Source organism: Scardinius erythrophthalmus (assembly GCF_964197995.2).
Source record: "Scardinius erythrophthalmus genome assembly, chromosome: 11".
Lineage (NCBI taxonomy): Eukaryota > Metazoa > Chordata > Actinopteri > Cypriniformes > Leuciscidae > Scardinius > Scardinius erythrophthalmus.
Window position 1 is genome coordinate 27,681,304 of NC_138231.1, and position 25,033 is coordinate 27,706,336.

Sequence of the window (25,033 nt, forward strand, 5' to 3'; positions counted from 1 at the left end):
CTGTTTCCAGGATAATCTTATGTTGTCATGGAAGCAGTTGCATTTCTGCCTGCATGGATAAGAAGCTTGACTGTTCACAATCTACCAGGCTGTAAAAATGACACTACTCTTGGCTGAACTTCATAGCATACAGCATGAATATTCTCTGGCTACACACCACCAAATGGCGCAACAGTGCAGTATATCGGGTGAGGTAAGAGAGGCATCAGGCTATAGCTGGAGTCTTATGTGTTGTGACTCCATAATGCTATGGCAAGCTGTTTTAGCATTTATTCTTTTAAACTAGCCAGTATTCATTTTTGTTACTAGAACTTTTTATATACAGTATATATATATATATATATATATATATATATATATATATATATATATATATATATATATATATATATATATTACTAAAAATAAATCCTTATCGGCTTTCAAAACAGAGTGCATACATATGGGTTTATTCCTTGCGCTGTTTTTATTTTAGATCATTTCCTGGATTAATGCCCAAAATTCCTCTGAAAATAAACACACAACGTCCAATGTTAAAAAAGCAGCATATACTCATGAAACATTAAGTCAGAAATTCAAATCAAAATCAAACCAACTGTAAACTTGGCATATAAATAAATAATAAATCAAACTTAAATAAATCAGCTAAATAAAAATCACATGCACTGCATAAAGCTGATGTTGACCCGTGGCTTTGAAGCCAACATTTTTAAATGATTGGTTAAAAAGCCCATAGTTAAATTCACCATTGTGTTGGTGTTATTCACTTGAGGTGCCAAATACTTTTTCCTGTAGCCTATAGGAAGACTGACCATTTTTTTTAAACTAAAAGCAAAATACAACAACAGTAATTTAAATAACAAAAATCTTATTGTAATATGTAATATCTTACTTTACTGTACACGTTACAGCAATTATTTATCATGCTCCCACAATTAATTGCATAAAATACAGCAATACTGTAAAAAAAAAAAAAAGAAAAAAAAAAGAAAAACAGTAACTAATTGAAAATATTTACTTTTAACTTTTACAGTGTATGTTATGGGAAACAGAGGATTTTCCAGCTGCCAATGTGAAATAGAGTGCCGATTAAAACATTTAGGTAAAAGGGTAAAAGTAGGATTACTTTTTATTAATTAAAAATAAACACTAATAACATAAAACTGAAACAACAAGCCAGTCTATAAATGTTAAACCGGCTTGCCACATACTGCGGCTATAGAGAAAAGCCTTCTCGATGTATAGTCCATTTGCGAAGCGCTCACAGGATGCCCCCAACCGCGCGTGGACTTCTGCTGCACCTTCACCGTCCACCTCACACACAAAGAGTCTCTGACGCGCGGGAAATGGTGCAATTGGCAAAAGGCGGAGTGATCTGGAACTCTTAAGTGCCATGAAGAGACAGAGGCAGATTCATCCCAGTCAAGCAGCACATCCCTCTACACGCCTGAAGATGAAGATGATCTCATGCTTGCGCCCCTTTACCTCCCTGTCTCGTTTAAAAACAATGTCTTCAAGGAAATTCGCTGCATGATTCCACAATTACGCAGTATCTCCTGAATTATCGCCTTTCTTCATCAAACGAGATCATTTCATGAATTAAACTGCAACCCAAAATGAAATTTCCAACGGAAAACCCAAGGAAACCAGGGAACTGGAACCCTCCACCAGGTAGGTATACATTTCGTTTCCAAAATGCATTTCCATTGCGATATTGTTCATGCCGCATTTTAGACAGAAGTTATAATAAGCATAATGAAGCATCCACGCGCTCTGGCAGCCAGTTGTCATGTAGAGGGATTTAAGAACCCAACTGATTCAATCAAAAGCACTTTAACCAGGATGCGCAAAATGATGATGGAGTAGCCTACCAATGGGTGAGGTATTGACTGTGATCAGTTTGTTCTGCATTGTCAAAGGTTTAACGTCTCTAATAATGGATTTCATTCTGCCCATCTCAGTTTATCAGTGGACACCTTCATTAATATTCACATCCACGCGTGTCAATCACAACATTGCTTCATGCTCTAGGTCTTCCCCACAAGATAAATCACAATCACGACGTGACCGAGAGACCTGTATGGTTGATGTTTGCTGCGATAGTTTAGCAGGATGGAAGAGGAAGAAATAATAGAGACGTATAAGAAAATAACCTGCGATCTTAAACAGAGGCTCGTCATTACGTGTCTAGTCTGCGAGTACTATGCAGAGATACGAGCTATGCATAATGAAACGCGGGGGACACGCGCATTACCTAATCTACTATACCCCCCCCCCCCCAAAAAAAAAATCTCACATATTTACGAAACGGCGTTTATATAATTATCCGCGTTTCAGATAAATGTCATACAAAGTTATAAACATAGTTATGACCTTTCTGAAAAATTTGAATTAGTCAGACTTATTAAAAGTGTTAATTTTCACGTAATAATTTGCCCTGAATGTTTAGGGGAGAAAAATCAGAAGGTATAGGGTCAAAGTAGCTTGTAAACAACCGATCGGATTGTCAGTGAATTATTGCGGTCATCCTGCAGGGATTGTCCACATAAACAGCGGTGCACATCATATTGCAGCCGAAAGCATTGCCTGACTACAAGAAAGTTGAGGGGAAATTATTTGATGCTTACTCTTCATATGTGCTTCGTGTGATTAATGCATTTTTTGGTTTATTGATTCAATTTAATTTATTTACAGTACCACCTCCACAAGATGATTTTAGATTATTTATTTTATTTTATTTTATTTTTTAATATGCATATTAGCAGTATTCTTATGTTTTTACCTGTTTAATGTGTTAGTGAATGTAGTCGGTCGTAAACAGTATAGCTTTGTTGCTCCACCCTGGTGCTGCCTCTGCTTTCTACTGTAATGGGTTTTCAGAAACCGAACAGAAGTGTGTGTGCAGGCATGTGTGTATGTGTGGGTATGCAGCACTGATAATGAACACAAGAGGAAAGCAAACCCTAAACTCAAAAAGTAAATTATATTTGATTCTAATTTTTGGTTCTTGAATAGGCTAATTTTTCCAGTGGATAAATGACAATGTAAATCATTGGTCAGGTAAATCGCAGGTCTGTTTGGATAGGGTGATGGACAGCAGGGAAAATAAAATAAAATAAAATACAAAAATAAATCATCATATAACAGTGCTTTTGGGATAGCAAATAGCATAGATTTATCAGCTTTTAAAAATGGATCAACATATTTTGTTGATCCTGGAATAACATTTCTGTCTGAAAATCTAAGTTTGTACAAACATTTTTGTTCACTGTGTACTTGGTATTCAATGTCAAATCTGTGTGAACGTCATTTCACCAAGTAGCCTACAGCATGTTCCTGGATCGCTGTCTATGTTGATCCTGGAACAACATTCCAATCAACCAATCAGATGTGAGGGACAATTTTACAGTTTATCAAGTTTAGGCTTACTACCAGGGTTAGGTGCTTCTACATGAGTGTTGTTCACCTATATTTCCCTCTGATTTTAGGGACAACTTATGGGTAGGATTAGGTTTAGGGGTAGGGATAGGATGAGGACTAAATTTTCGGACAGAAATTTTACTTGGCAAAATCACGATGCTGTGAAATCTGAGTCCTAAAGCAAAACCAGTTGAGAATCTTTGCTGTAAATTACATAACAGAATATTGTCTTTCTTTCCAACAGTGCCAGTGCAGACCAACCTGGTGCCGCCAAAGAATGTCCAACCAGGGATGTTGCAGTCCAGTTTGGTGCAGGCCAGTGTGGCCACCATGCAGAACCCCATGGGGTGCTCATTACCCCGCCTTTCTGTCTCCCGACCTGCTAGTATGGTGGCCAGCATGGAAGCGGTGGCGGACGGCTCAGCCCTCCTCACAGTCATGAAGTGGAAGACTGTCCTAGCCGTGTTTGTGGTGGTGGTAGCGTACCTGGTCGCTGGCGGTCTGGTGTTCAGAGCCCTGGAGCAGCCCTTCGAGAGCAACCAAAAAGACACCATCACTTTGAAGAAGTCCGCCTTCCTGCAGAAACATCCCTGCGTGACCCCCCTTGAGCTGGAAGAGCTCATCAAGGTAAAACTGTTGCTTGTCTGTAGTAGAGCTCAGGCATCCCTAGTGGGATCTCAGATCTAGTGTAACAATATAGCTTCATCGATCTGTCTGACATGTGAGCTTCACTCATGCAATAGACCGGGGCACAGCGGTTGGACAATGCTAAATGGAGCAACCGACGAAAATAAATGTAAAGATATCAGAGCGGACTGATTTATGACAGCAAGACGTTGAAGTGTTTGATGAATAGTGCCCATGATGGCAGTAATCAATCTGTTTTGCAGCACTGAAGCAATGTGCAAAGTCCGTTCTGGTCTTTAATGGTTCCCACTTACCGAGCCTACTTTAACACGACTTTTCAGGAATGTGCTCAGCAATAAAACAGCAGAGATTTATGGGGGAAACATTGCAAACCCTGCAACCTTTCAATCTCTGAATCCTGAGTAATATATTTTTATCAGGTCTATGATGTGATGTCTAATGGTGTAACAAAAAAGATTTTTCATTCCTGCAAAGCTGATTTATGATTGACTTTCCCCCTCTCACATCAAGGGTTCAAGGTTTTGCTGATTAGCATGAACCCATTTGCCCCTGCTGGTAGATGATGTAACTACATCCCCTTGGCTGCAAAGAGCATCTTTCTCCTTAGTCCAAGTATTCTTACCAAAAAAACATTTTCAAGTAGTATTTAAATTGCAAATCTTTATTAATATTTACTTAATCTTAATATTTATTAATATTTACCAGTCTGTTTCTTTTTCGGAGTCTCTTAAAAGCATTTTCCCTGTCTGCTGTCTTTGACATCACAGCTTAGGATAGAGAAAAGCTCCTTAAAAGTAGTCCTTAAAGTCCCCCTGTGGTGAAAATCAAGCTTTTAATGTTGTTTATGTCTATGTGCTGTTTTTAATATGCTTTAAGTCAAACCATGTACAAATTTATAAGTCAACACCATTGCTGAGTATGTTTTCCTTAAAACTGCAATGAACCAAAGACAGTCTCAAAAACACGGTTTGAAATCACTGGTGTTTCTGACGTCACAAACTACCATGTAACCAATCACGTCAATGTGTGGATCTTTGAGCTGGTGTGAGCGAGTGGAGGTGGGGCTAATTTGCATATTCATAGAACCACATATACTAAATGAGGCAAGGGTGTACAGTTACATTCAAGCTATCTTAAGGCATAAAAAAAACATTTAAATATGTCATTTTGGTAATCAAAGTTGAGTTTTAAGGGATGAAATTATTGACTACAGGGGGACTTTAAAAGTTCTGTGCCTTATTTCAAGTCTTCTGGTGACATATGATTGTGACGGTTGTTGCTTAAGTTAAGAGACACACAAAAACAAATATGTTGTCATCACAGACTCCACGCGATCACGTTGAAATTACATTCCGGATCTGCAGTGAAATCATGATCACCCCACCTGGTCCCCCCAAGCCGTGGGCTCAGGACAAAAGGTCAAGTTGTCCTCCCTTTTCAGCAGCCCAGTCTGTATGCATTTCCTTCTTCTGTGGAACACAAAAAATTATTTTCGAAGAATGTTGTAAACCAAACAACATTGAAGCTTATTGACTTCTATTATATATATATATATATATATATATATATATATATATATATATATATATATATATATATATATATATATATATATATATATATATATATATATATATATATATATATATATATATATATATATTATATATATTTTTTTTTCTTTCTTTTTTTTTCTCAAACTATTTTCTTCTGTTCCACAGAAAAAAAAAAAAAAAAGCCACACTGTTTCAGAATGAAATGAGGCTGAATAAATGAAGACAGAATTTTCATTTTGGGTAAACTATTGTCACGCGTTGCTGCAGTGAAGCACACGTCTCGCATATGACCAAAATCCAATAATCCAGAACAAGAATATTCAGGAGAACTAGCAACACTGAACAATGAACAGAAAGAGCTCAAGGCTTAAGTACTCAGGGAGGGTAATCAACTGAACAGAAACGTGTGTGGAACTAATTAACAAAAAAGAAACTAACTAGGGAACACAGGCAGGCAAAACAGGTACAGAACACAGTGAAAATAAAACCAACATTGATTTAAGCAAAGCTATTGTATGCCTTCTGAAGACCCAACACACTCTCATGGCAGTTCTTAAATATTTTTACGTTTTGGTGAATTCATACAATCTCATTTGTACTTTGAATGAATGTTAGGATTAGGGATAAGATAAGGGTTGGACCTTCATGCTTAGTTTATTTATTTTTTTAATTAAATCAATTTCTTACACTCCCTACTTACACATGCCTATTTAATATTTTATTATAGTAAAGGTGGGGGGATACTTGTCCATGTAATCTGTTTATAGCTTGGTTTACAAGGATCAGGTTTTGCTGCTTGACAGAAGCAGTTTATTTGTCTTGCAATGCGTCACCTTTTGCTAGTCCTGAGGTTTTCAGGGACCAGTGCTCACACTGCTCCTCATAAAACAAGGAAAATGGCGCCCAAGTGCAGAGACCTTCCAGATATTGACTCTGGTTCTGTTCCAATACCAAGTGAGCTGCCTACATAGACAGCATTGTAAGGCATCATAGGCACCCTCACAAAGGAAAGCCTGTTCTAAAGGATATGTTCTTCCTGGCAAATGCTAAAGCATTTGATATATGTGACCCTGGACCACACAACCAGTCACATGGATCAATTTTTGAAAGTTATACATCTTCTGAAAGTGGATTAAATAAGCTTTCCATTGATGTATGGTTTGTAAGGATACGACGCTATTTGGCCGAGATACAACTATTTGATAATCTGGAATCTGAGGGTGCAAAAAAAATCGAAACATTGAGAAAATCACCTTTAAAGGTGTCCATTTATGTTTGCGATTGTTGCTGCATTCACTCACAAAAAATAAATGTTTTATATATTTACGGTAGGAAATTTACAAAATATCTTCATGGAACATGATCTTTACTTAATATCCTAATGATTTTTGGCATAAAAGAAAAATCAATAATTTTGACCCATACAATGTATTGTTGGCAATTGCCACAAATATACCTGTGCGACTTGTGACTGGTTTTGTGATCCAGGGTCACATATATCAATTAATTAATAATTAAATGTCCGGTGAGTTGCGTTAAAAGATTAATGCTCGGGTTTGAACATAATGTACCATCTTCACTAAACCCTATTCTAAAAATGAACCGATAGTGTTAACAAAAGCAAACGTGAGATAAAAACACACTTGCTGAAGCAACCATGGCATTTTAGCTTGAGGTGACAAACAATGAGTTGTACCAAACAAGTTTATTATATCAGCCATACATATGGAGCTGTTTATTTGAGACAAATGTCAAATTGTATTAGTTTCTTAATCATGCACTATGGTAAAAGTGTTTTGAGGTCATAACTTGCAAATAAGGTGCAAATAACTGCCGGGAAATACGTCTTTATTAATTGACAATCTGCCCTTGTAACCATAATTTGTGTCGAAGGGAAACAAGTTGCTGGTGTTTTACTGCCACTGGTGTTCATTTCAGCTGGAAACTGCAATGAATTTAATGTACGTTTTTGGAGTTTTGAAAAATGGTAGACATTTTTCCAATGACATACTACTTGTCTTGTAGTCTACATGGTAAACATATTTAAAAACTAGCTCATCAAGTTAGCATTTTGATTGTACAACCCCAAACACAAAAAATCTTAATTCATTATCGGATTTACTGGAATCCATTAACAAGTCCTAAGATATTTTGGTCACACTTTAGATTAGGGTCCAATTCTCATTATTAACTAACTATAAACTATGACTTTTGCCTCAATAAACTCCTAATAACTGCTTATGGTAGTTGTTGAGTTTAGGTATTGGGTAGGGATCGTATGATTCAGGGATGTAGAATATGGTCGTGCAGAGTAAGGCATTAATATTTGCTTTATAAGAACCAATAAACAACCAAAAGGCTAGTAATAGGCATGCTAATAACTAACTAGTTACTAGTGAGAATTGGACTTTAAACTAAAGTGTTATTTTAAAAGTTATTTTCCGATATTTTCATACAATTCAGATCAGCGTCTGAAACAATATTTACGATACAAGCAGCTGCAATACTCTGTCAATGTCTAACTATTCTGCCACTTTTTATTATTCACTCCACGGGTTACGATACCAACACTGACTGTGAAATAAAGTGCTCCCGCTGGAAGACCATTTGTTTAAGTACACATTCTAAATTCAGGAATTCTGATTGTCTTGAGTAGTCAATGTTGTTGTGCAGTTCTGGTCTGGTTTGATTTTGGCTCTAAAATGCTAAGGATTTTTTTTTTCTCTCTCTGGATGTCCTTGAGATTAGAAGCCAAATTAAAGGACCAGAGTCTTATTTGATAGATGAGTGATGATAATCATCCAGCTCCGCAGATAAAGAACAATCAAGTCTTAAAAGCATCTGTTGGGGAATCTTGATCTTTTTGCACTAATGGGGCTCCATCAGGAGTATGGGCAGGGGAAAACGTGAAGCCCGCCCATCGCAGTGCTCACTGGAATGACTGAGGCGGGGAGGTTAAAAACCATAATTGAATCAATAACCTGAAACCCTAATTTAATCTAGAACCAGCAGCATTTGAAAGCTTTGTAACAAAGCACCATTTCAAAATAGCCTCACTGACTCCAGAAGAGAATGAGAGAGGCGTATATGACATCGGCTTCTGCTGTTGAATGTTGTTGGAATGCTGAAAGACAAAGAAAATGGAAAACAGATATGCAGCAAGAGATGTAACTTGTGGTTTTGCTGATTATGAATGCTGCAAAGCGTCGATGATTCAGGCTAGCGGCGTTTGGATTAGCTGAATGTAAGCTGTTGCTTTCGCTCAGCTCGGGCTGCGAGCTGTGCATATGTACTGCAATCTGGCAGTGATGTAACTGGAGGTGAAGAATTTGAAGAAATGCCAAAGCACTTATTCGAGCTGTGCATCAGACAGAGCATGAACACTGAAAAGGTGTTTTCAGCTAAAATGGCCAGGAGGTGTTCAAGCATTGGTGGACTGTATGTTCTCTGTCTGGTCTGCAGCTCTAGGAATTGCTTTGGCATTTGCTAAGATTCTTCACCTCCAGTTACATAACTCTACTTGCAGAGAAAATTAAATAAAATATTCAATTACATTTGCCTTTATACTGTAATTTCTCCTACTTACTACACCTCTGATACTGACCAAAAAAACAGAATTACATCTTTTATCCAAATGGCTTGAAATTGTTCACTACTAGAATCAAACAAACAATATAAACATATAAATGATATATAGGAACGATTTGGAAGGGAAATACTCACGGAACCTTTTAAGAAATGTACTGTAACGGTACATTTCCCCCTAAAACCAAAAGACTAAAAATAATAACAAAGAAATAAAATAAATAAATACATAAATAAATTAATACATATTTTTTAATGATGATGCATATAACACTATAAATACTTGAGAATGAGACTTTATATTTTGTTTAGAGTTATGAGAACTGGAATTTCTTTTTTTTTTTTTTTTTTTTTTTTACGTTTGGGGTAAAATATCTTATGGATAAATAATATCCTTAGTGAATCTCATGATGTCCAAGTCATGTTTTACAACAAAAATCTGAAGAAAACAATATTCATATACTGTATTTGAAAGAGATATTTGGCTAAATTAGGCTTTTTGGTAACTATGTTTTACAACTGGGACCTGTATAAACTCTGTTGACATTGTATGTTTCAGCTGATTTGTTAATGTAATCACCAAAGGGTATAAGAGATAAAACTGAAAAAAATAAAATAAAAAATATATTTTCAATCAATTGCAAAAGACCATGTATATGGTCTTATAGAATCTTATAGCTAGAAAAAACTAGATAGCTCATGATACTCAGGTCAGTATTTACAGCTTATATGGTTTACTTCTGTCACAATGACTCATGGTGAGATTGAAAGCTTCCAGACACTATCATCTGAGCACCTGCTGTCTGCTGTAAAAATGCATTTATGTTTCTTTGATATCATGTTCTTACCACCATAAAAGTGGTATAACATCTCCATGTAGGGCACACAGAACAAATATACAAGTCACCCTTGCAAGCAGATGGAATAAAATTATATTCAGATCAGTTCAGTGGTGAATTTGAAGAAGAGTTGGTGTCGCACAGACAGATGGAATTCAAATGTGTGCTTTCTAGCAGTCTGTGTTGAGGTAAAACCCATTTGTGGTAAACGGTCGGGAACATCATATTATAAGAGAAAATTGATCTCTTCGAAGAGCATCCATCCAAGGGACAGCAGTTTCCATTTTTGGACTGAGAAAAAATCTCAAGCTGATTGATTGCTATTCTTTATTATTCATAAAGAGCGTAACTTAGGTCTGTAAAATAATTTTGATCAGCAAATCTGCTAAATTTCCATTATTTTCTCTTGCATGAGGCTCTGCTTTTGGCTCAAACTTGGTATTACGCATCCAGTCTAGACCGAGAAATTTCTGCCCTTGTGTACCTGCCCTTCATCTGCTCACAGGCTCGTTTCTCACACCTGAGCCGCTTCCTGTTGATCTCAGTATAGTTCTTCCATCTGCTCTCCAGGTTTCCTGTTGAGCCGAGTGACCGTTTTCTGATCCGCCCTCTCAGTTCCTCGCTGTTAATGATACATCTGATCATCATAGGATCATTAATGCTAGACGGCTCATTTGAATCATCTCCTCAGTTGGATGCCTTGACCATGACAAACTATGGAAAACTGCAGTTTGCGTGACAAAGGAGGATTTATGTATTGTTTGTTCTGTGAAATTCTTCCAGACATCACTAGAATATCTGAGGCAACATGTATTATGCATTATGCATTATGTCCTATTTGATTTATGGGCTTTTTTGGAAAAATACTACCTCTACCTACATACATTACAATTGAATTCAAAAATGTATTTCCACACAATTCCATGCACCATACAATGTTATGACCTCAAAACACCTTTACCATGGTGCATGATTTGTAAACTAATACATTTTTTATGTTTGCATCACATAAACAGCTCCAAATGTTTGACTTTCTGTTTGTACTGTAGTAAACTTGCACGGTAGCTCACCTGATAAAAGCATTGCATTTGGGATGTGGAGCTTTTAGTGTCACTCACTGGATATTTTGCTTTGAAAGTATCATGAAGTGTGCAAGAAGCAATGTGATATTGTGCAGATATGTTGCCACTGCAAGTTTTTCCAAAGAGCTTGGGTTGCTATATTATTAGGGGTTCAATCACAAAGTGCTGAAAACCTATTGTAAATATTATTATTATTATTATTATTAGATAAATAACTTTAACTTATTTTAATCTAAAGGTCCTTGCACCGAAATTTTGGCACATTAAAACCAATTTACAACCTCATGTTGTGTCAATCACGTTTACACACTTCCTCCAAAACTTTCAACTGTCATAAAAAAAATCAGATCGGGTTTGATTTTCTGCGTTTTTCACACCCGTAGCAAGCATTCGGAGCTACTGAATGATGAATACGAAAAAACGCATACGAAAATTTTGGACTGTGTGCAAGGACCTTAAATCTTTTTGACAACTGTGAGAGAGCTGTCTCTAAATGTATGGGTTATTATTTTTGAGATTGGTTTATAAATTGCACATAAGAGCTTAAAAGCCTTACAGTGTTTTGCCATTTTAAAGTAAATACTTCATAATTCCTTAAAAATGCATTCAATATCAGTATGGATTTTAGAGTTTCAGTCCATTTAGATGTTGAAATGATTTGTTTACTCCAGCCTGATACCAATTTTGAATTTCATTACGACATTAAATGATCTGTCACTGGAATGGACTATTAATCATTTGAAAGACGTGCTGCTTATGCATTGACTTTAATTCCAGTCTTATCTCTTCCCAGCACTCTGTAGATGCAGTGAACGCTGGAGTCAGTCCTATCGGAGACACATCATACAACTCCAGTCACTGGGACTTGGGGAGTTCCTTTTTCTTCGCTGGAACTGTGATAACAACAATAGGTAACACCTAGACATACCTAAATACATTTCAAACTGCGATAACACTTTATTTTGATGGTCCCATTTGAACAATCTGTTGACTAAAAGTAACTTTGCAACTACAAGTCAACTAACTCTCATTCGAGTGTTAGAACACTGTCTGATTAATATCTGTTAACTCTTTATTGTGATTCTCCCCAACAGACATTCTACTGACTATAAGTAACTTTGCAAGTACATTCTAACCCTAACAGTCTACTAATACTACAAACACTTTAATGAGAGTTAGTAGACATAGATACAATGTTACTTATAGTGAACAGAATGTGTTAAAGTGACCATCAAAATAAAGCGAAACCCAAACGGCTACGATAAGGAACAAGACTTCTACAAACCACATTAATATGCAAAGCTTGACAAATACAAGGCATTTGCTCATGTCATACATTTATAGTCTCACTTTCAGTCATTATGCTAGACCCTATAACCACCGATCAATTTTTATTAATTTTTTTCTCCGCCAACCCCACTTATATGCCATGTGTGAAACTGCACCAGCTTCAGCCGTCAAACCAATTGAAACTATTCATGCTTTGGGAGCAAGTCATTGATTTTAGCTATAGTCCAATAAGATAAAATAAATTGATAGAAAATTTGTAAATACAGGCTATATGAAACACCACAATGCATGTGCATTTTCAAAAATAGATAGACAGGAATGCAAAGGGAGGCAGTGTTTCACCATTTGCACTCCATTGGAGGTCTAAAGTAATACACTTGAAGTCCATAAGCTGCTCGCTGTGTTACCTGCCAGAGCCTGTGATTGATTACTTAAAGAAGCTGTTGTGCAATGCAGGTGAGTATTGAAATGCTGACATGACTCTCAATGTCATTTCTCATTGGCTCAGCCATCCAGTGGGCAGTGGACAAAGACATAAACAAGATTAGTTTTTACACTTCAGTTGCTGAACCTTCAAACATGCTCTCAGTAGACACATTTTGATCCATGGGCAATTTCCTATAATGCACGTTAAACCTAAAAAGTATTAAATTAACAGACTGATTTGGACTGCCTTAATCTGCCATAATAAGAAGACGTTTATGACTCATTTATTGGATTTTTATGTAGTTTGCAGAGGCTTGGAACTAAATATCCATCTAATTAGTCAATAAATTCCTCTTTCTGTAAGCCCCCTACCATTATATGACATTTTTTATTGCACTATATCCTTCATATGTCATATTGAATATATTTAACCTAACATCCTAATGCTACTGTCCTCTTCAGCTGTGTCTTAATTTACACCATTACTCTCTTGTCTTTTTAAGGTTATGGCAACATCGCTCCAAGCACAGAGGGTGGGAAGATTTTCTGCATCCTTTATGCAATATTTGGCATCCCACTCTTTGGCTTTCTACTGGCTGGTGTTGGTGATCAGCTAGGGACTATTTTTGTGAAGAGCATCGCTAAAGTGGAGAAAATGTTCAGGGTAAGTGAATTGTTGTGCACAAAACTAGTGTTTCTTTCCTAGGTTATCGAAAACAAGGTTAAGTTAAGTTAAGTTAAGTTAAGTTAAGTTAAGTTAAGTTAAGTTAAGTTAAGTTAAGTTAAGTTAAGTTAAGTTAAGTTAAGTTAAGTTAAGTGGATAGACACACAGTCTGTTCAATGGACTTTGTGGTAAGGCACATGCCTGAAGGCTGGAAAACAATACACAAATTTTGCCCAGATTTTTTTCCGATTTGTAATCAAGACGAGTCATCGCTTCTTAACAAAAGTCAGAAAGTTTTGGGCAGTAGGAGCTTAACAGAAAATGAATGATGAGCACAGATTTTTTTAGCTTCAGACTATGATTTCATTCAGTAGGAGGACATCAAACATGCTATACAGTATATGTATGATATTTGATATTTTGAGCCATTTTGCATAGCTAAATGACTTTTATTTTTCTTTGTTACCACAACTTTTCCGCCATGGTTTCCGCCAGTTTACATCTTGCAATTCTGACTTTTATTCTCAGGATTGCATTTACAAATATGTCTCAGAAATTACAGAAATTACATAGATTATAATTAGATTATATATATAATATATATTATATATAATATAGATTATTAGTATATAAAATAGATTAAAGAAATCATTACTTGACCAATACAGAAATTAATAGACCTAAACTCAGGAATGGAATTGTAATTTACAGGTATTGTTGTATATTGTTGTATTGTTGTAAGTTATTGTAAGACCTGAAAGATTATATGCGGTATTTGTATACCTATTTAAGTTGTAATAATATTATTTTGTGAAATAAGGGGCAGGATTAAATAAGCTATTTCAAGCAAATTGAACTAACAATGTATTTTTATCTTCCAATGTAAAATATATTTACCCTGACAATTAGCACGTCAAGTATTATGTTTATCATATTAGAGTATGCAAGGTCACTCCTTTTCATCAGTTCCTGGGAGGCATTAGTCAGGACTATGTTTGTGTTAGGTTAGTCAGTGTCTGCACAGCAGAGGTAAAGGCCTAATAAACAGAGAACTGTGGCTCCTGATGCCAGCAGGCTCCAGTATCTGCAGTACGGGTTGAGATCACACCTCATTACAGCTAATCAATCTCCTTCAGATCATCATTAGACCCTTCAGAGAGCTAATGAACACATGCCACCTTCAAAAAGTCACGAAATGTCTTCTCATGCCACATGTGGCCACTGCTGGCAATGAAGTCGTGCTGTTTGCGTGACTAAGAATGGCTCTTGTACTGTGGTGCTTCATGTTGATATTGCTTTTTGTCTATTTCACCCCTCCCAGCGCAAACACAATCAAATAAGCCAGACCAAGATCCGAGTGGCCTCTACGTTGCTCTTCATCCTGGCTGGCTGCATCCTCTTCGTCACCATACCAGCCGTCATCTTCAAGCACATTGAAGGATGGACCGGGCTGGATGCAATCTATTTTGTGGTGATCACCCTGACGACTGTTGGGATCGGAGATTACGTTGCAGGTACTAGCGAAATTTACTTTAAATGAATGTGAAAAAACACTTCTCACACTTGTTTATTTAATTTGTCCACCAATAATGCCTAACTAACATATGTAGATTTCTGTCATTTTTGTCAAGTCTTGAAACTTCCTACCACAGTTTTATTTCCAGTACACCTGAAATTATGTATTAATCTTAACGACATATTTGAAGAAATATATATATATATTCAAATTTAAATAATGAAATTACAGATTACTTTGTCTAGCTAAGGCTAATTTCTTAGCTAGCATTTTAAGTGTCTTAAAATTTTAAGTGTCCTTGATTGGAAATGACGCATAATAATATTTTGTTCATGAATGATATATAAGCAAAGTAAATACACCTTGATTTCTCAGTATTTCTTCACATTCAATGTCTCAGATTTCATCTCATGCCCTTCACATTTCAACAAAATCTGTAGTGGAAATCATAACACAACTGACAGACAGTTCTAAGTTTAAAAAAATGAATAGAAATCACACAATAAATATTCAAGTTAAATATTCAAATATTTAATGCAAGTTATTATAGAAGAATAAAACGTCTTCAGCATGCGCTAGTGGTAAACAAATAGAACAAGATGAATCACACTTTGGCAATTGTGGTTTTTATGTGCGCTGAAAAAAAGAGGAGCAAGCGAAAGAGGAGAATATGGATGCGGTCCTGGCTAGGGAAAATAGGGCAAACTCGGCATGCTAATTTTGCAAATGGCCCTTAAAGTAAGTAGTTTTAAGTTTTAGCGGCATGTCGCATTGATCAATACGTCATTTCATGTTGCATTTTTATTGGCTAGTCAGTAAACGTAAGTCGTTGCTGTCACGTTTTGGGTTCCCCTTCGAGGGAACTCGCACTGCGTCGTCATCGTGACGACACTAGGGGAACGCCCTTAGCGTAGAGCATCTGAAGCATGAATGAAATCTGTCCAATCCTGATTGGTGCTGCATCATGACGTAGTAGATGACGGCATAACCGGAAGATACAAAGGGACGCCGGCACAAACACACGTTACTGTAGCTTTTTGCTCTTCAGCTAAAGCGCTCTGTGTGATTTGTCTGTCTTATTTATTGTTGTCTGTCTTTATAACAGTTGCACAAGCATATATAATGGCAAGCGAGCAGTTTAGAAGGTGTGTGCATCCGTGTCTGCATTATTTGTCAGGCTCGGACACACACCAGCTGTGTGTGTATTGCCTCGGCGTGCAGCACGCTAGGGCGGCTCTCGAGGGAGCCGCCTGTAGCGAGTGTGAAAAGCTGCCGCACAGAGTGTTGCGCTCACGGCTGGCCGTGTTTGATGAGCACGGCCAGGGTTCTGGGCCTGCTGTTGCCGAGGCAGTGTGGCGCCGCAGATCGTGGGGCTCACAAATGGATCTCTCAGGGGGACACGGGACTGCTCCGGCATCTTCCCAGTCCTCTTCTGAGGATTCAGATGTTCTCCCGCCCCATGTGGAAGCCCGCGAAGCGGCTTCTTCCCGCGAGGCGGAGGACCCGATGTTACAATTGTCTGGCTCTGAGGAGTCAGATGATTTAAACATCGAGGTGGGTGATGTGGAGCTCGATAATCCACCACTTCACACACCCGCTCAAGAGGAGCTGGTGGAGGTTTTGACCCGCGCTGTGGCCAAGCTTAACATTGATTGGCCACAAGAGGAATTACAAGTCCAGCCGCCAAGTAAGCTGGATGAGAGATTTTATAAACGCAGGTCTCAACCTCCACGCCGGGGTCTTACGTTTTTTCCTGACTTGCACAATGAGTTGTGTCTCTCCGTCTCTTTGCATCACCAAGGAGACGGCCCGTGCCATCGGCCGCTCCATGGCTGGTCTGGTGTGTGTGGAGAGACATTTATGGCTGAATTTGTCGGGGATGAAGGAGAGAGAGAAACATTTTCTCCTAGACTCCCCGATTTCACCTTCTGGCCTCTTCGGTGGCGCGGTTGATACCGTCGTCAGAAGGTTTCAGGAGGTGAAAAAGCAGTCGGTGGCCTTCCAACAGTACCTCCCTCGCCGCTCTGGCTCCTCGAGGAAGGCTGTCTCTAAGGGGCAGCCTCGGCCGCCTGCCAGCTCCTCGCACCGACAGGTGCAAAAAGAGAGTGTCGCCACCCGCAGCCCTCCCGAGGGAGCTTGGCAAAGGAGGCGGCGCTCTCGAGGCAAGTCTTCTGAGCCTAAGGTCGATCTGAGGATCGTCCTTCAGGCAAAGAAGGCTTCCTCCAAGCGGTCCTAGTTGCGGCCGGACCGCTGAGAGCTGTCCCCCCCGGGGTGGAGCGATCGAGGTCGCCTCTCTCCCGGAGCTCTCGGGAAATCAGTGCTGCGTACGCACGCCGCTCCAGCCGCCTCTACAAAGACCTGCGGCTGGGCAGCGAACGCGTCCGCCCACCGAAAATCGTTCTCGACTGCTCCCTGCCGAACAGCCGCTTCAGGGGATCAGGAACGAGTCTCGGGTAACACCCGAGGCCAGCCTCAAGAGGCTGGTTCCCTTAGTAGATTATCTCGGCGCATGGTCATGCCTTCCGAATATATCTGCGTGAGCCCTGCGTACTGTAGAACTGGGTTACAGACTGCAGTTCAGCTCCCCTCCCCCGAAGCTCAATGGGGTGGTCTGGACTGCCCAGAGCAGGTTCGGCTTATGGAACAGGAAGTTCAGTCCCTGTTGGTCAAGGAGGCCATAGAACGTGTTCCTCTGCCAGACAGGGAGTCCGGGTTCTACAGCCGGTACTTCATAGTTCCCAAAAAGGATGGGGGATTGTGTCCAATAATAGATCTCAGGCACTTGAATCGTTCTCTGAGGAGATTCAGGTTCAAGATGCTCACAATTCCAGCCATCGTGAGTCAGATCCAGTTCGAGGACTGGTTCGTCATGATAGATCTGAAGGACGCATACCTCCATATATCCATCCTTCCATGTCACAGGAAGTTCCTGAGGTTCGCTTTCGGGGGTGAAGCGTACCAATATCGGGTTCTTCCCTTTGGCCTAGCTCTCTCCCCTCGCACCTTCACCAAGTGCATGGATGCAGCGGGCGATGGTCTCCAGAGTGAAGCTAGGCCACAACCTCACTGTGAAGCAGTTTCAGAGACTGCTGGGGCTCATGGCAGCAGCGTCCAGCGTCATACCTTTTGGCCTGCTACACATGAGACCCCTACAGTGGTGGTTGAGAGCCAAGGGGTTTTCCCCGAGGGGAAATCCGTTCCGTATGATCAGGGTAACGCGCAGATGCCTTCGTTCCCTTGTCATATGGAGGAAACCTTGGTTCCTGTCCCAGGGACTGGTGTTGGGAGCATCATGTTGCCGGAAAACCGTTTCAACAGATGCCTCCCTTACTGGTTGGGGCGCGGTCATGGACGGCGGCTTTGCGAGCGTTCTGTGGGAGACACGGCATTCTTCCTGGCACATCAACTGCCTGGAAATGCTGGCGGTCTACAAAGCTCTGAGGAGCTTTTTTCCGGACCTCCGCGGCCAACATGTTCTGATACGCTCGGACAACACATCTGTAGTCGCGTATCTGAATCATCAGGGGGGTCTGAGGTAGCGCCCTCTATGCAGACTGGCACACCAGATCCTTTTGTGGTCCCAGGGGAAACTGTCGTCTCTCAGAGCGATGTATGTCCTCGGGGAACAAAATCAGGGAGCAGACGTCCTATCGAGACAGGGGCTGAGGCCCGGGGAGTGGCGACTCCACCCCTAGGTGGTGGAAGCCATGTGCGTGAGATTCGGCCCAGTGGAAGTGGATCTGTTCGCGTCTCAAGAGACGTCCCACTGTCCACTGTGGTTCTCTCTCAGGCATCCAGCTCCGCTGGGGCTGGATGCTATGATGCAGACGTGGCCGAGGCTGCGACTGTACGCATTTCCCCCGATCGCTCTGCTCCCGGGAGTCTTGGAGCGGGTCCGCCGGGAGGGGATCAGCCTACTTTTAGGAGCACCCCGCTGGCCGACCCGGGTATAGTTCTCGGACATTGTAGCACTGCTGGACGGCCTCCCGTGGCAGGTCCCTCTGAGGAGGGATCTGCTGTCGCAGGCAGGGGGCACAATATTGCACCCCCAGCCAGAGCTGTGGAACCTCTGGGTCTGGCCCCTGAGGGGGCTCGGTACCTAGAGGCTGGCCTGTCAGCAGGTGTTGTCGAGACCCTACTTAGCTCCAGGGCTCCTTCTACCAGGAGACTGTACAGCCTGAAATGGAATGTGTTTTCCACTTGGTGTAGAGGTGGACCCAGTTAACTGCCCAGTGGCTTCAGTGCTGGAGTTCCTCCAAGATTGTTTCTTTGCCGGTCTTACCCCATCCACACTTAAGGTGCATGTGGCTGCCATTGGGGCTTTCCACTCGCCTATAGGTGATGGGCCCTTGGGAAAGCACCATCTGGTTGTACGTTTCCTCCGTGGGGCTCGGAGGATGAGGCCTGCGGCTTGCTCCAAAGTCCCAACTTGGGACCTGGCGGTGGTACTTGAAGGGTTGGCTGAGGCCCCCTTCGAGCCACTGGAGTCGGCTGAGGCAAAGAACCTGACCTTCAAGGTGGTCTTTCTCCTTGCTATCACCTCTCTGAGGAGAGTGGGGGATCTCCAGGCCTTGGCTATAACGCCGACTTGCCTGGAGTTTGCCCCTGGCGGAGTTAAGGCCATCTTACATCCTAGACCGGGCTATGTGCCCAAGGTTCCTTCTAATGTGGCACGGTCAGTGGTTCTTCAGGCCTTCCATCCTCCACCTCACGTGACGGCGGAAGAGGGGAGACTTCACCTGCTCTGCCCAGTCAGAGCCCTGAGAGTGTACTTGGAGAAGTCTTCTCAGTGGAGGAAGTCAGACCAGGTGTGCTTTGGTTCACCCAAGAAAGGGCTGCCTGCATCTAAACAGACAATCAGCAATTGGATTGTCCAGGCTATAGCCACGGCTTATCAGGTGCGCAATTTGCCTTCACCTAAGGCCGTGAGGGCACATTCCACCAGGGGCATGGCCTCCTCGGTGGCCCTCCTTTATGGCGTCTCGCTTCAGGAGATCTGCGAGGCGGCCGGGTGGGCCACCCCGCACACCTTCATACGTTTCTACAGTCTGCAACTCCCTGTGACGCCTGGCGCCAGAGTGCTCGCGTCCTAAGTGTGCCTGGTCTCCCAGCTTCACACTAGGGCGGGCGTGATTACGGTGTGGCATAGTGGGCATTACGTTCCCCTAGTGTCGTCATGACGACGACGCAGTGCGAGTTCCCTCGAAGGGGAACGTCTCGGGTTACGACTGTAACCATTGTTCCCCGAGAAGGGAACGAGACACTGCGTCTCGTCGCCACACCTATCACGGGCAGAGCGCTTGCTTCATCGCAAAGGAGCTAACGTGTGTTTGTGCCGGCGTCCCTTTGTATCTCCCTGTTATGCCATCATCTACTTCGTCATGACGCAGCACCAATCAGGATTGGACAGATTTCATTCATGCTTCAGATGCGCAAAGCTTAGGGTGTTCCCCTAGTGTCGTCACGACGACAACGCAGTGTCTCGTTCCCTTCTCGGGGAACAAGGGTTACAGTCGTAACCCGAGACGTTTTGTTTGTTGTTCTTGTCATTGTCATGTTTCTGTCTTGTCATGTGATTCCTGTTTGTCATGTGATCCTGCCATGTGTCTTGTCACTGGTTAATCGTCTGATCATTGTTCACAGGTGTTCCTTGTCTTGTAATTAGTCTGTATATTTAAGCCCTAATGTTTGCCCTGTGTCTTTGTTGAGTATTGAATGTTTCTTGTTGATGTTCTTGTTTTGAGTTTCCAGTTCCCAGTTTCATGCCTTTGTTTTGTTTATCACGTTTTGTTAATAAATTGCATTTGGGTTCTCACTTCAACTTGCCTCCAGTGGACTAAATCATTACAGTATCAGCAAACACACTGTGAGATGATACATTTCTAACACTATCAGAAAATTATCTAAGGTTATCTTTGGTCGGAAGACCGTGACGATGGCTATTTTTTAACCTCTCACTGTACGACGTAGGAGCGCAATTTAGGAGCCGCGACCACAGAAATCACCACAATTGGTCATCTTGTGTCCGGGACAGCCCAAAATCCTAAAACAAATCTATACTGGCCATTTGGAAATTAGCAAATGAGGAAAGCATGATTAAAAAGTGACCTTGATTCGGTTAGTCTAAATAAACTAATTATCAAAATAATAATATCATTTTTTTTTAATTGTAAGAAAAATCAACAAAAATTGGGACAAAAATGAGCAGAAGTGAAATAAAAACTTGAATATGAGTTTAATCTTATTTTAAATACATATTTAAATCACATTTATTCTCATTTACTGTAGATCCCTGTCATGGGACAGTTGCAATGGCTTTTGGTTTGCTTTGGTAGGCAAAACGAACTTTACTTATGAAGTTGATTCCATTATAGACTGTTTCAATTACTACCCGAATAAAGCACACACCATATAAAAGCATTTTACTGTCTTTTTGAAAGTGTTTGTACTTCCAGACACCATGAATTGTCAAGAAAAAACTGAGCTAGCCTGATTGCTGTTGTCAGGAAAATAGCTTATGAATTTGGCAGGAGGTTTTGATGCATGTCTCAAAAACATCCTTGTAAGTTTAAAAGACAATCAAATACTTGCATCTCTGAAATGAAAGTGTCATTTATTTATCTCTTCCAGGAGGCAATAGAAGAATAGAGTACCGTAAATGGTACAGGCCGCTGGTGTGGTTCTGGATCCTAGTTGGACTGGCGTACTTTGCTGCAGTTCTAAGCATGATTGGAGACTGGCTGAGGGTGCTCTCTAAAAAGACAAAAATGGAGGTGAGACTTATAGTAGCATTGCATTACCTTAATTATTCCAGCTAAGCTTTTCTACTTCCATGTATGATGTAATGATTAATGTTGTGATGCTTATAGCTTAATTTATACAAAAAAACAATGAAAATGCAATTTATACATACAATAACTTTAATACGGCTCTTATGTAATGTTTTTAAGTTCTGTATTATAATTCATTTAGGTATGTTTAGGAGCATAAAGGCAAACATATCAGGGTGATACAACTTTCCTGATATCATAATTAATTAAAAATAATAATTAATAATATGATTTTTTTTGTAATACCGGTAATAAAAGCAAAACTATTTCACTTTTTTAATATATATATATATATATATATATATATATATATATATATATATATATATATATATATATATATATATATAAATATATTATATTAGAGAAAACCAAAGTCTTGTGAAGCAAACAACATGCAGAAACATGCATATAAAAATAATAAAACAAATAATGATATCATAGATTATTTAATACAGAGGACCTTAAGGTCAAGGTCAATAAGTCTCTTAATATCCAATAATCTTATGTTTTTAAATCACAAGACTAGCTGACAAAATGTCATGTGGTGCAACCTATCAAAGATGCTGATGTATATTAATAAAAAAAATCATGATTTTTGTAAATGTATTTTTTTGTCTTTTTTTTTTTTTTTTTTAAATACATTTTTGAAAATAATTATTAAGATGTGTACACTCATGTGTGTTTCAGGAAAATATTACTTTTACCTTAATGTGGTACACCACATGAGTTTTTCTTGAATTCTCAGAATTTTTTCAAAACTATATGAAACCAACATGAATAACTAAGAGTACATTTCTAAGAATTTGGCAGGTGTTTCTTTATCACGGACACTAGTATATGTCATTGACCTGTGAAAAATGAAATTAATTATTTGCATGGACAACTAAAGGCTCACAGGTTCATTTACCATTGTTATCTTGTTCAAGGTGGGTGAAATTAAAGCTCACGCCGCAGAGTGGAAGGCCAACGTTCGAGCAGAGCTCCGTGAGACCAGACGTCGACTCAGTGTGGAAGTTCACGACAAACTGCAGAGGGCCGCCACCATTCGCAGCATGGAGCGCAGGCAGCTGGGTTTCGACCAGCGAGCCCATTCTCTAGACATGCTGTCCCCTGAACGTCGAGCTGCCTTCAATAGCCTGGATGCCACCAATTACAAGACATCCTCCCAGGAGAGCATCGACACAAAACTCAACAACCTACGCCTACGAATTGAGCAGAATGAGCATCGACTGAGCGACCCAAGCCAGGCATACTCTGAAGATAACATTTTCAACCGCCTTGGTTCAGTCACAAAACTAGCCAAGAGGAGCAAGAACAAAGAGTTGAGGAAGAACATACCAGACGACGGTCGGAAAGCCTTAGATTCCTTCAGTTGTAATACTCCCACAATGGATGAGGAGAAGAAAGAGGCAGAGGACGAGGAGCTTGAGAAAGAGGTCAACACCAGTCTGACCAACTCACCTCTCTTTGTGGAGAGCCCCAATAAACAAAACGGATTCATGCCTCTACCGCCACAGACCAAAGAGGAAGAAAACGAGACAAAACTTGAAGACAAAGAGTTCCATTTGCAGATGGAGCCCTAGAAGGAACCGCTTTATTTAAGAAATTTAAATAAATAACACATGCCTAAAGTGCCTTGTTTAGCCCTTACCCTGATCTGAGATGTGAGAATCTCAATTTCTGCTGTTCATTTAACTGTTCACTGTGTCCTGATAACTTGATAATGGAAATATGGCGAGTGTAGCACTGGAAGACACTTAGTCCTCTTCTTCAGACCGCTGAGTAATGCTTGTATACTGTAAGTTGGAAAGAATCTCTCCAAAAGTCCTGGACAACGAATGAAACATCTGTAGCAAGCTACAATGGCAGTTCTTTGAAGTGTAACTAAAAGTGCTGCACTTTCAATGTTCTCTCTGCCAGACTGTAATTCAAGGTCATTTATCCAGAAACATAATTGCTTCAACAAAAACTATGTTTGTCAAGATTTCCCACCCATTCTAAATGGAGAAACTAATCTTGAGTCTTGAATCCCCCAAGATCAAAGATGATAAATCTCTTTGAAGATTAAAAAAACATGTTAAATTGTTGACATGTTGTATATGCACGGAGTTCTACTGTCCTGTAATACAAGTGCACCAATATGTGATCCAGATTTATGAAGTTAACCTATAAAATCTCAGGGCTTGTAGTCCTACTGTAGTTGTTCAATTGTACGGTATGTCTGACATACAATTTCCTTGTAATGCTGTTGCTGCACAGTACTGTTTTAATATTGTGAAAGTTTAGGACAATGGGACGTAAGAGAAGCCATAAGGTAGACATGAAAACATCATGTAAAAAAAAGAATGCCTAGTAGAGTTTAATCACGAACCACTGAATTGTTTATCCATTTAATATCCATTTTATTTAATGTAATATTTTACCCCAAAAATTGCTCCAAACCTGCATGACTTTGCAGAACCCAAATGAAGATTTTTTTAATGTTTCAAATGTTTTTTGTCCACACAAAGGTCAATGGGATCCAAAACAACATTGGATGTTGCTAAAAATTTATATTTTTGGGTGAACTATCCCTTCAAGCCGTTGTCTTGACACTTTATTAGTGGTCTGACAGTGGCAATTCCACAACATTAACACATCAACAATGTTAAATAATATCATTTTAAATAACTTGTTTGAATTGAATTCGACTAGACTTTCAATATGTGGATGAAAGACATACGGCATAATTCTGTTTTAGCTTCATAAAAGTTTGGGACGCCGTTCCATTGACAGGACAATATTATTATTATTACTATTTATCTCAATTTATTTTTGCAAGAAACCCTTTGTTGAAAATACTAACTGTACATGTTTCACAAGGTTTTCAAATGTTGCACTTTTTACAAGTTTCTTTCAATGGTTTACAATTATCGTCTCTTCTTTTCCAGAATATTTCTGGACTAGACTTTTAATGCACCACTAAATAATTTTGTTCTAATTGCCTGGGAGCGTCCGACATATTTGCGTGTGTGTATGCGTTTAAACCAAATACCGCTTCGTCTGATGTGATTGTTGTCTTGCTGACTGTATTAATGAAAACTCCCTTCGGCAGAGACACGTATCAGTACCTCATTCCCACCAACTCGTAAACGCACACATACAAACATCTACAGCTGCAACAAAATGCTTGTT

At 39.9% G+C, this 25,033-nt stretch overlaps 1 protein-coding gene across 1 annotated transcript; it reads left to right on the forward strand.

Moving 5' to 3' along the window:
* Positions 1-1,616: 1,616 nt before the first annotated feature.
* On the forward strand, positions 1,617-23,442 carry kcnk10a (potassium channel, subfamily K, member 10a; the record flags this gene model as incomplete). The annotated part of the gene is made up of 7 exons (XM_081378424.1): positions 1,617-1,671; positions 3,665-4,047; positions 11,924-12,041; positions 13,350-13,510; positions 14,832-15,024; positions 21,657-21,799; positions 22,786-23,442. 7 exons carry the CDS (start codon positions 1,617-1,619, stop codon positions 23,440-23,442), a joined length of 1,710 nt encoding a protein of 569 aa, XP_081234550.1.
* Positions 23,443-25,033: the final 1,591 nt, after the last annotated feature.